Here is a 12,710-nt window from a genome sequence, read left to right as displayed (position 1 = left end):
AGTTGCCTGAAGTCAGTCTTCCACTAGCAGCCTTTGGATGAAGACATAGAACTCTCAGCTCCTCCTGTGCCATGTCTGCCTGGATACTGCCATGCTCCCACCTTGATGATAATGGACTAAACCTCTGAACCTGTAAGCCAGCCCCAATTAAATGCTGTTTTTTATGAGACTTTCCTTGGTCATGGTGTCTGTTCACAGCAGTAAAACCCTAACTAAGACAACTATCAATACTGAATCCTTTCAGATATCTTGTTGTTGCCCTGTGCCATGGAGAGCTTGCCACTTGGGATCTGCAGGACTGGCCCCTTCACAAGCTCTAGCAGTCTATAGTTGGCATAGTGCAACTGAAAGCCTTGGATCTGTGCCTGGGTGCCGGCTGACGAATTCAGCCTGCAGGCTCTCTTTTGCCAGCACCATCAGGCAGCTTCCCTACACTGGCCAGGCCAGGGGGTGGGGCGAAGCCAGTTCTCCTGCTTTCTTGCCCTTGGGCAGGCTCTCCTGTGCCCACACCACCCAGACAAGGGATGGGGCCAGTTCTACTGTGCTGCCCGGTGTGCAGGGGGTGGGGGTGGGGTGGGGGGAGCAGCTCTCCCATGCTTCCCAGGCAGCTTACTTCTGGGTGTCTTTGGTGTGTTTGTAGTGGCTAGTGTGTCACTGGGTCTCTTCTGTGTGCTTGTGCATGCCCCAGTTTATATCTTAAGATACTGAAAAATGCTAAGCTTATTAGAGGGAGGGAAACAGGGTTTTCTTGGTTGTCACCATAGAGATTCCACATGCCACCACTTGGTATTGCTTAGGGATGTCTGAGCAAGTACACTCAAATGGCACAGCCTCATAGTAACACTAAGAAGAGCAATCGGCTGCCTGTTGTATGTTATATGTCTCTGTACTAATAGATAACAAGAGTGGCTTAACAATGTTGCAAATGCAAATTAGTTCACTTATACACACCAAATTTGGTTACATTCTTTTTCTTTGTAGAAAATGTGCATTTCTCTTTTCTCTCCCCAGTCTGTCCTTGGTACCTGCATGTGAAGTGCACTTCCTACCTGCCTCACCACCAATACTTCTGCACTTCTCAATGCAGCATCTGACCTAACACTGCTAACTGTGAGACATGCAGAAAAACCAAGAGACTGCTGACCTAACTCTGCCTTGGTGCCACGTCAAGGCCATCTTGCCTCAGCTTGCACCAGGCCTATATTCTTAGCACCCTAGGAAACAATGGCAGGTTTCCTTCACATGTTTCTAAAGGACACTATGCCTCTATTATTGTGTGTATCTTTGTGTTTATGCTGTTAGGAATGTGCTGACACAGTCTTGCTGTTGCTCACTGCTGACAGTTCTTGCACCCAGAAATAGACTTTCAAACAGTATCATTCTAAGTCACAAGAAAGGAATTACATTGTAATGTATACAGTGGAATAGAGTAGGATTTTAAAACTATACTTGATGAAGTATAAAAATATAGACATTTTAAAAGATATAAACATTTTATATGTTGGGATTTCCAGTTTAAGTAAAAAGCTTACTAGGTATAATTAAGACTAATCCTTCTGCTGGGCCACGTAGCACATGCCTTTAATCCCAGCACTCAGAAGGCAGAGGCAGAGGCAGGCAGATCTCTGAATTCAAGGCCAGCCTGGTCTACAGAGTGAGTTCCAGGATAACCAGGGCTACACGGAGAAACCCTGTCCCAAACAAACATATATTAATAGTAAGAAAACTAATCCTCGCTATGGCAATTTCTGAAAAGTCAAGTTACTTTAAAAGTCTTACTGGGCATGCTGCTGCAGAAAACTGAGGCAGGAGGACTATGAGCTGGAGGCCTGCCTAGCTGTGTAAAGAGCTTGGAGGCAGGCTGAAAGAACTAGGCAGGGAGACTCAAAGCAAGCACTTCTTGATGGTATTAAAGCAAAATGGGAAGGAACGCAGCCGTGAAAATGACTGGCTAAAACTCAACTGCCCTATTCCTTCCCAAGTCTCTAACACTTCCTGGACTGAATGTAAAGGATACAGAGACTAATGGAGCGCCACACTTTGGAATACACTGGGAAAACTAAAATATTTTTATTGACAGAAATGTGGAGGTAATAGGTAAAAATTCTTGAATTATTATGAAGCCTGTGATAATGAAAAGGAGTTGAAGTACACATTTTAAGAACATGCCAAGGGCCAGCATGCGCAGCATCATTAATAAGACACTCAAGGGAAGGGCTCCATGGCCAGCTGTCATCAGAACATTTGTATTTGAGACTGCAAAAGGAAGACTACTTGAGCCCAAAAGTTCAGGGACAGCTAGCTGGGCAGTATAGCAAGATGCCAGATCAAATAAAACCCTTTAAAAGAAACCTATAATACTAACAAATTAAGCAGATTACCATAGCAACACATTTCTTTCTTCTTTGGTATTACCTTCTACTTGAAGGTAATAGTCAAATGGCACAACATTAAACAAATATACACTCTTAGGCTTCAAGCAGGATGGGAATCAGTAATTGGATAAAAGCAGTCAGATGCATAAAACAACACGTGTACACACACACACATACACACTGACAGGTTTCAATTGGGGTGGGGTCATGATTTTTCTCTGATGCTGTTGCCATGTCCCACCCCCACCCCCCACCCCCACTTTGGTTCTATGAAATGGCTTCATCAGCATTTTGCATCTACATTCTTTACTCTTATGTTGGGAGCTCAATGGTTGTGCTTCCAAGACAGCACTAGGGGGACCAGGAATGTTAAATAAGTAGGGTTGTGTCTCCAAAGGAAAACCGAGAAGGCTGTGAATGGAGGCGACTAACAGCCTAGGTAACCGTGTGGTGTGTGTAGGGCCCAGGCTGTACCTGGTTTCCTCAAGCTCCCACAACCAGGAACGGAGGTGGCCAGTAGCCAGGATGACCTCTCCATTATCTGTATGACAGAGACCACTCCAGACCCTCCCCTAGGCCCTTACGACGAAACATGTAGTCTTCATGGAAGAAGTGACATGTACTTTGAGAAGAGTTTTGATGTAACTATGCCTCCTTGTTCACATCAGACTGTGTTACACCAGGAAACTTTTCCCCAAATTGTTCTGTACTTAAATATGCTTACAATAAACTGCCAAGCCAGCTACTAAGTTGTGCTGAATTGGATTTCCTCTGGCCTTGTGGCTGGTTCTGGTGTTTGCAGAGACAGCCCAAACGCTTGAACTCTGCATTGTGGATGAGATGCTTTGGGGAGCCAAACTTATCAAGATAGGTTTTTGCCCATGACTATTTCCCATGAAGCAAGTCTGCTGCCAAAATTACAGAGCAGTCTTACCTAAGATTAGGGCCAGTCAGCCACCACATGACAAAGGCCAGGCAAGCCAAGCACCTGGCTTACAGCTCTTCTGATCCTCACAGTCTGGGAAATGAGTGCCGTCCAGCTTGTCTATTATAGCACTGTCCTGTGGCAACTCATGACGCATGACTAAGAGAAACTTTGGCAGACTTCTACTGAAATTTTAATTTTATTTTTTTGAGAAGGGTCATACTTTGCTACCCAAACTGGTCTCAACCTTATGAGATCAAAGGGTATTCTTGTCCCGAGCAGCTTGGAACTGTGGGCACAGAGCGCCCAGGAAAGACTGTGGATTATTCCTCCTGAAACTATTTAATAATGAGTTTTTACCATTATTCTCTGTCAACAGGATACCTCTCCAACTTTTAGACAAGCCACCAGTCTATCTATTACCGATCTGTAATAGCTTCCAGAAAAACAAAAACTTACAAATCTGGAAAGCCAGTCAGAAAGCTATGATCTTAAAGCAGTTCAGGATGAAAACAAGGACAGGAAAATGGAAGTCTGTCTGGTAATCAGCAGGCTCATTAGCCTAACGAGACCAGTGTGTTTGCATTATAGCAAAGTGCTGTTTTCTTGAGAACCAAGGATACATGGCTACTGTTCATGTACACACTAAACTCTTCCTAGTAATTCCAGACTCCCTTTGCTCTTTTGTTTGAATGTGACAGCAGAGATCACTGTGATGCTATACAACACAGAGTGCTATCCATAGAGATAATGTTACATTCTCCATCAAATAACCCTTTTAAAAATAACAGTAACCTCTGGTCACTTTATATCACCACATAATAACACACATATAAATTTTCTTCCAAAGTGAATGAATGTCAAATCTCCAAGTCACTTATGAAATTATTCATGAAACAAAGTATATATTTACAAAGCTTAAAAAAAAAATCCTAGGTCTAGAAATCCTGACCTCGTACAAAGCTGCTGACCTGCACTGAAATGGAAACCTTCTACTAAATGTCACTCTATTACTGCCGCAACTGGTCTGCAACTTAATTATACGTCCATGTACTTTTCGCAGTTCAAAGCATTTGACATTTACAATAGGAGTCTAGAGTCCAGGCCTTGAAATTACCAGGGAGTAATTTTAGTGCTGGAAAATCCCAATAATTCATCTTTAAAAACAATACTTGTTAGTATATATGCTTATAATTTTCTTAATTATAAATGTCTGCAATCCTCGCACATGTAAAAATTCTATAAAAGTTCCCTGTTAAAACAATAGTTTAAGTTATTTTTAATATACAGAGAATAGAGGAAAACATTCGTTCAGTCATTGTATAGATCTGTGGCGTTTTTTCCTAGTTCAGGATATACAAACAAATTTCTAGTACACCAATATTTGTTTAGAATTTGTTCAGTTCAATAAAACATAATAATATACACACCTAGGGAAATATAATATATGGGTATCTGCTTTGCTATGTTTTTATTTGCTTGTTTAGTAGTGCTAAGAACCAAGTTAGGGCTTTATATAAACTAGACAGATGATATTCCACTACTAAACTATACTCCTTTTTTGTTTTTTGATTGTTTATTTTTGGATACAAGATCTCTCTCTCTACAACCTTGGCTGTCCAGAACTCTATGTAGACCAGGCTGGCCTCAAACTCATAGAGATCCACCTGCCTCTGCCTCCCAAGTGCTGTATGAGAGGAGTGTGCTATCAAGCCAGGCTTTGAGCTATATCCTTTTCTTTTCTTTTTCTTTTTTTTAAAGATTTATTTATTTTATGTGAGTACACTGTCATTATTTTCAGACACACTAGAAGAGGGCATCCTCTCCCATTACATATGGTTGTGAGCTACCATGTTGGTTGCTGGGAATTGAACTCAGGACCTCTGGATGAGCAGCCAGTGCTCTCAACTGCTGAGCCATCTCTTCAGCCCCTGAGCTATATTCTTAACCTGTGTGTACACATGTATTTTCAACACAAAATTCTATCAAGTGAACTAATCATACTCACAATTACTGCAGGTGTGAAAGAATAAAAAATGTAAATGAAGACAACGAAAAAAGTACTGGTCTCTTTAAACAAGAGTACCCAGATATTTATATGAAGAACTCTGGAAAGCACATAATAAGCAGTATGAATACCTAGGGAGATGGCTGGACTCACAAAGTGCTTGCTGAGCCAGCATGAGGGGCTGAGTCCAGACGCCAAACATCTATGTACAAAGCCAGACCCAGACCCACACCCACATGCTCACACTACCACCACTGGGGAAGTAGAGACAGGCTGATGCGTGGGGTTTGCTGGCCAGCTAAACTTGCTAAATCAGGGAACTGCAGGTTCAGGAGAGAAGCTAGCTCAAAAACAGTAAGATCGGGAGTGAGTAAAGACAGACAGACAGACAGACAGACAGACACCTGATATCAACCTCTGGCCTCAACCTACATGGATACAAACTGTGTACTCACACCTGCACATACACATGAACAAAGATGTATGTATAAGCATATATTTACATAAACACAATAAACAAAAAACAAAGGGTCTAAGTCACACCACTTAGAACTCTCATGTGAAAACCTCATATAATAGGGTCAGGGGAGATGGCTCAGTGCTGTGTAAGTATGAAGACCAGAATTCAGATACTCAGAGCCCATATAAAATCCAGGGGTATATAGTGGCTTCCCTGTAATCTCAAAACTCAGGAGGCTGAGATAAGGGATCTCTGGAACAAGGTGTTGAACTAGACTAGTAAAAATGGCAAGCTCTAGATAGGAGAGACACTTTGCCTAGAGATATAAGAGGAAGAGTGATCAAAGAGACACCCAATGTCAACCTTCAACCTCCATCTGCACACACGCAAGCACCCATGCACACATATGGGCATCTGGACCCACATATGCGGACACATATACAAACGTATTTACCACGCACACTTGAAAAACTTATTATAAAACTAAAATAGTAATGCTATCATCTAACCCTATTTTGAAGCAGAGAGATCAACCAACTCTAACCAGATAAGTAAATCAATGATTGTTTCATCCAGGTCCCCATCACACTGTACAGTGAGTAAGGAACCACATACAGGACGGTGGTACAATCTGGAGTTTTTATAAACATGTCTGTCAGAAATAAATGCTGTTAAAGCTCACAGTCAAGACACTGGCTGCAACGCCTGCTCACTAACACTCTACTTTGCGATACTAAGTGGTAATATATAACTTCTCTCAGGCTGGATTTCTAGACTATAGTGTTAGACATGAATATTCCCATTTTAAACCCGGATTGTTGTGAAATACATGCAGATGGCCTAGCACAGGCCAAGTCTTTACCACAGGTAGATACTAATAGTGGTTATTTTGTGGCCCTATCTTATCTTTAAAAGTGGATTCTTGGGGCTGACAAGATGGCTTCCTCAGGTAAAGGAGTTTGCTGTATAAGCCGGCAATCTATATTCCAGCCCCAGGATACAGGTATAGGTAGAAGGAAAGAACTGAGCATACAAAGTTGTCCTCTGACCGCCACATACACACATCATGGCACATGTGTGTTTGTACACATGCATGTGCACACACATCACAAGCAGCAACAATAATAAGTTATTACAAGGTAGATTTTCTGAGAGGAAGATATGGTGATACACACCTGTAAATGCCACATATGTGATGGTTTGAATAAGAATAGAGCCCAAAGGCTCAGATATTTGAATGCTTAATCATCAGGGAGTAACACTATTTGAAAGGATTAAAAGGATTAGGAGGTGTGGCCTTATGAGAAGAAGTGTGCCACTGGGGTAAGCTTTAAAGTTTGAAAAGTCCATGCCAAGGCCAGAGTCTCAGTTCCTGCCTACGGATCAAGGCATAGTTCTTAGCTACTGCAGTAGCACCATGTCTGCACACCGCCATGCTTCCTGCCATGAGGATAAGGTACTGAACTTCTGAAACTGTAAACACCCAGTTAAATGCTTTCTCTTATAAATAGTTGCTTTGGTCATGGTGTCTCTTCACAGCAAGTGTGATTAAAACAGACAGTAAATTCATTAAGGGATATAGATCAGACCAGGTTATATAGCAAGTCAAGACACGTGACCATGTTTTAAAAATCAAAGAAAAAAACTAAAAAGTGAATTATCTGGTAAGAAAGGATTTAAAGATTCATCTTTATAGAGAAATATGCTTACATTATACATACCTTTGATAATAAATAACAGCAAAATCTTGGGGGTGAACAAACGTATTAATAATTTAGGATTACCAAAATGTAAATGTACTTTGTGTTTGTATCAGTGTATGGTGTGCGTGTACTTCAGTATGTGGGGCTTACATGTGTGGGTGCATTGTGCAAGGATGTGAGTGCATGTATGTGCATGTGTGCACACATGGATGCCAAGGCAGCAAGTTTTTTCTTTCATCACTCTTCACACACAGACACACACACAAACTCACTCACGGTGGCATCTCTCACTTGAATACTTGAATCTAGAGCTCACCAACTCCACTAATCTAGCTAGCCAACCTGCTCTAGGGATACTGGGTCTCTCTTTCCTGTAGGCTACTACGTGGGTGCTGGACATGGAACTCCAGCCCTCAGTTCCCAGGGTGAGCACTTTACCTACTAAGTCATGCCCTTGGTCCTGTAATGTGTGTCACAAGGATTTGTTACACATTGGTACACCACAGAACAAATCATTTTTATTAGCCTTTTTCCTGATATAAATTAAAGCAGGAATTCCATATATTAACGTGTTTTGGCAGACAAGAACCTTCCAGTATTTAGGGAAGTACAGGCAAGATCTGGAGAGCCACTTGCTGTACACTTCAGGGTGTGTTCAAAACCATCCTGTCTGAATGCGTGCTCAGTAAATTCAAATTTCTACTTTGATTTTATTTCACCATTTCAACCATGAATTAACTGCTGTCACTTTTCAACCTTGTGAATTAGAGTTTTATATTTTAAACTATAAAAAGAATCCTTTTTTAAGGAGTGGCTTTCATCTCAAATCTCCTATTAACATTTCCATTTATACCCAGAATTGTTTATTCTACTTTAAAACATTTCCAACCTTTCTTCAACCAAAAACTTTGTATTTTCCTCTGACTGCTTTAGTGAAACTGTTCTGAAAAGCCTTGAGGGAACTGAAGAAGGAAAGGCATGGGAGCACAGGAGGGATGACGCTCGCGGCCACACCTGAGCACCCACCCAAGTAGAGGGAAAGAACTGACCTGGGATTTTTATGTGCACACATGGCCTGCACGCATGCATATGTGTACTTGTGTGCATGCACACATACACAAATGAAGCAAGAATGATAATTTTAAAATAAAAAGGGAAATTTGTGAAACTATAAAACAGAATGGCACAAACAGTGTAATTTACTGGCAAGAAACAGTGAGTAATTAGAAAATAAATGTTACTTCAATTTTTAGTAATATGTTTTTAAATAAATGAGCTTTGTTTTGTTCTGTTTTTCAAGATAGGTTTTCTCTATGTAAGCCTTGCTGTCCTGGAACTTGCTCTGTAAACCAGGCTGGCCAAAAAAGATCACTGCCTGCCTGCCTCTGCCTCCTGGATTAAGGATGTGCAATACTATCACTTGGCTATTCTTTGTAATTTTATTTAATGATTAGGCTTCCCTTATCCACAAAAATGAAGGTTAAAAAGTAAAATTATTTGAGGTAAAATTTTTCCCATTAAATATGGAAATGACAATTTTCTATCAGTCTTCAATATTTGTTAGGGAGGACCTAGAGATTTTAGGCCACAGATTGTCACCAATATAGCATGAATTCAACTGCCTTAGTTAACATAGTTTCCTTATTCAAAGCCTTGTGTCATTATTACATTAATTAAAGTTATATATTCTATGACTATTGCCTTTTTGTTATCCCTCAACCTGTCCTCATCAGAAAGTGAACTCTTTTTAGGCAGGGCTGGCTCTTTCTTCTCACATTTATCCTCAGGCAGGGCTATCTCATAGAGACTTCTTTCCTGGCACTTAGACAGCCACACTAAACTCTACTGGACACAATACCAGATTTTATTTATGATAATATATCATGTTTGTGTGTATTTTTAAAGCTATAAACATTCATAAATAAGGTCTAAAAGAAAAATTATTCATCTGATTGCCTACAAACAGCTCCCATGTCCCTGTATGGCTCTTTTTTAATAAACAAAGCTTGAAAAACAGATGCCTCTAAATTATTTGTCAAGATTACAAGAACAAATGAATGGAAAATTGCACCATATTAACAAACATAATTTGGAAACTGAAAGTAGGAAGCTTCATAATATAATTACCACTGTGGGCCAGTCTATGTAAATCATTTCGCATGTTACTCTAAAAATTATTATAAAACCAACTAGAACAACCCAGATGTAACTATAAAGAGATTACTTCATTTGTTATAATGTTAATTATGGCTACTCAAGAAACATATAACTAACAATTTTTAGCCAAATCATATAAATAAAGGGACACCACTTACAAGCTGTTCTGATTTCACAGCATATAACTGGATGGTCTTTGCCACATTTTTTGACACAGCTAATGTGAGGTTTGCATCAACAGCAGCTACATTGAGTTCACTGGAGAAAACAAAAGCAGATTTCAATTATAAGCAAACATAATTAATCAACAAAGTAATCAGCATCACATAACCTGAAACCCAATAAAGAACAAACTGAGTCTTTATATAGCTTTTGCTCACTGCTTCCAAGAACTGGCTACAGTGTTTCATTTTTCTCCCTAAATTAAGCATTAGAAAAAAGGGCTTTGTTAACAACCAGTTTCACATTAATAAAAGTGAGCCATGTGTGGGTCCAGTCTATCATTAAGAGACTAAATTGTGTACACTCATGCTAATACTGATAAGTGCAATTAGAGGCATTGCATGCCACAGACATCTGCAAGGAAGTGACAGCTCTTGAATGAAAATGATGACCTTGGAGGAACATAGGCTAAACATATTAATTACATATGACACATAGGACACCTGGGTTCTGTATAACCTATGCCAGCTCATTAACTGTGTAAAGAATAAATACATTAAGAGCATGGGGCTACAACTTTAATGTTTAAAATCTTAGATTTTTAAGTATTTCTCTGTCATATCCACTGTCAACTTTAACAGTGAACTGATAGGACTTTTGATTTGACTATAGAAGGAAAGAGGACATTTTTCCAGAAACCATGGAAAGAATACCACCAAGAGTTAAAACCATATGGAGTAGAAAAGAAATGCATTATCCCTGAAGTGCATAAAATTTTCATACTTACCAGATTAACTTTTTAAAGAAGCTAAAGGAAGCCACCCAGGGACTGGTAGCGCATACCTTTAATCCTAGTACTTTGGAGGCAGAGGCAAGAAGATGCCTTTTTGGGGGGACTTGGTCTCAAAAAACCAAAAACAAACAAACAAACAAAAACAACCAAAAACAGCACTGAAAGGGTTTGAAACAACACTAGTATGCATGACAAAATGCCCTTTCATGTTGTTGAGGCCTGTCCCACCAAGCATAGCTGTAGCCATTATTTTCTTTGCTGCCAGCTATTTCATATTGTTGCTGCAATATGCCTGCCAGTCACTGACACAGAAAAATAACTTGACTCAGAGCAGGGGCATGCTGACCACATACCCTGCTATGTTTGGTATGTTACAAGACTTGTTAATCTCATGAAATTCCACAACTATAAGCTTCACTTAGGACCCATCAAATTAAAGGTCAATATGAACTGTTATGTCTAAAGTAGCTTGAGTCAGAGCCTGGGTAGCACTTCCTCCACCTGCATATGAGCTCATTGTGAATTTTGCAGTTTTAGCATTTATAAGCTGGCCCTGTTTGAGGTTCCACCCAGGTTCCAAGTCTGGATCTACAGTCCTCCCACATCATTAGTCTTAGGGTGTGTGTTCAATCAACCAGCCCTGTTTAACTGAGATTAGTATCTGAATGGTTTGTGTGGGTTCCTGAACCCCAACACATGTAGTACTGAGATTGCTCACTTTTACATTCTATTAAACACAGACATAAGCATCCTTAAAACCCCAGATGATATTTGACTATAGCACTGTTTTCTTTGATAATCAAATCCTTAGCATTTACAGAACTAGGTAACAGAGATAAGTGGAATTAGCACGTCTCCCACCACAAGCACACTAAACAGGGAATGCTCGTTAAGGTGAGAAGCAAACAGTCAAGACTTTATCATGTCCAAGTATATGGTGGCAGGTCTAGGGCAGCAGAAACACTGTATAGGTACATTCACAGCTGCAGATATGCACATAAGTATTACATTTGTAAACTGCCCTCTTCAAATTTGTAGACTAAAAAACGCTTAAGCAATCCTACCACATGGTTCTAGATTGCCCAGCCACTGCTTTTGCTCCTCAAAATGTCCATCATAATGTTATAACAACTGACCAACTACGACAGAGTGTGAGGTCTGACCTGTGATCTTCAGAAGCCAACAGCATAGCTGCACTTGTCTGTTTCTGTCAGAAGGGTCTCTGTCAAACGCCTTCCCTTTTGAGATAAAAGCTGTCACATTCACTTGAAAGCCTAAATTGCTAAACATAGCAGGAGAATCAGAAGTATTAGGCCTGTTCCTGCCATAAAGTGATTTCTGGGTTAAAACCTCTAGGTATGTCTCAGTTTTTACAGTTTGTATGATTATTATAATTTGTTTCCCCATGGAATACTAAGAAGTTAGAGGAGTAAAAGGCCTAGGGATAGTTCCATCTTGCTAAGATACATAACAAATATGAGAGATGACTTCTACACTATATATATATATACTATGTATATCTATACACTATGTGTGTCTAAGTGGCTTTATTAATTAGAATCTCAAGCATTATGAGCACTTACTCCAAAACTTAATTGAACCCTAATCACTAGACTGGTTTGAGGTAAATTTAAAATGCACTGCCACTAGGAAACCTGGCAGGCAGGCAGCCTAGGAGGCCATTCCATCAGCAAGGCGTACCTTGTTATAGTCTTAGTGATTCCATCGAGCTCATCAGAGGAAGGAGGATTACGTCCTCCCGGAGGAAAAACCAAGTTGATGGGATCGAAGAGGCGTGATAGGGATTTTGAGAGATAAGCAGCCTCATATGGTTGCAGTGAATCTTTCAAAGCCTTTTCTGGACTGTGAGAACAAAACAAAACAAAACAAAAAATTAAAAAGGTAACTAATAGCTATAAACTGTAGTTGTAACAAGAATTTCTTTTAAAAAGTTATAAGCACATTTACAAGCATGCTTCATAACTGAACACCTACTAAAGATCACATGAGCATTTTAAATGCAAAACTTAGCTATCTAGTGTAGTATGTAGTGTATTGGCAGTCCCCTGAAACTAAAAGAATATTGCAAGAGCCTTTTATTTCTAGCCTGTTTATAGACGATCAAAG

The 12,710-nt window shown here is 40.0% G+C and overlaps 1 protein-coding gene across 7 annotated transcripts in view; it reads right to left on the bottom strand.

Annotated features, from left to right (window-relative positions):
• Nucleotides 1-12,710, bottom strand: part of Cog5 (component of oligomeric golgi complex 5) — a 282,812-nt gene that overhangs the window by 87,990 nt on the left and 182,112 nt on the right. For 5 of the 7 annotated variants that reach the window (XM_011243868.3, XM_006515083.2, NM_001163126.1 and 2 more), the window contains 2 exons: nucleotides 12,285-12,446; nucleotides 9,787-9,886 (listed from right to left, as the gene is read on the bottom strand). In XM_011243868.3, the coding sequence (XP_011242170.1) occupies nucleotides 9,787-9,886; nucleotides 12,285-12,446 (262 nt within the window). The remainder of the gene's footprint in view (nucleotides 1-9,786; nucleotides 9,887-12,284; nucleotides 12,447-12,710) is intronic. The other 2 variants (XM_006515084.4, XM_017315053.2) reach the window with 1 other exon arrangement.

This window comes from Mus musculus, chromosome 12, assembly GCF_000001635.26.
Source record: "Mus musculus strain C57BL/6J chromosome 12, GRCm38.p6 C57BL/6J".
Lineage (NCBI taxonomy): Eukaryota > Metazoa > Chordata > Mammalia > Rodentia > Muridae > Mus > Mus musculus.
The sequence above is the reverse complement of the archived record's forward strand: the minus strand, read 5'-3'. Positions and strand labels throughout refer to the sequence as shown.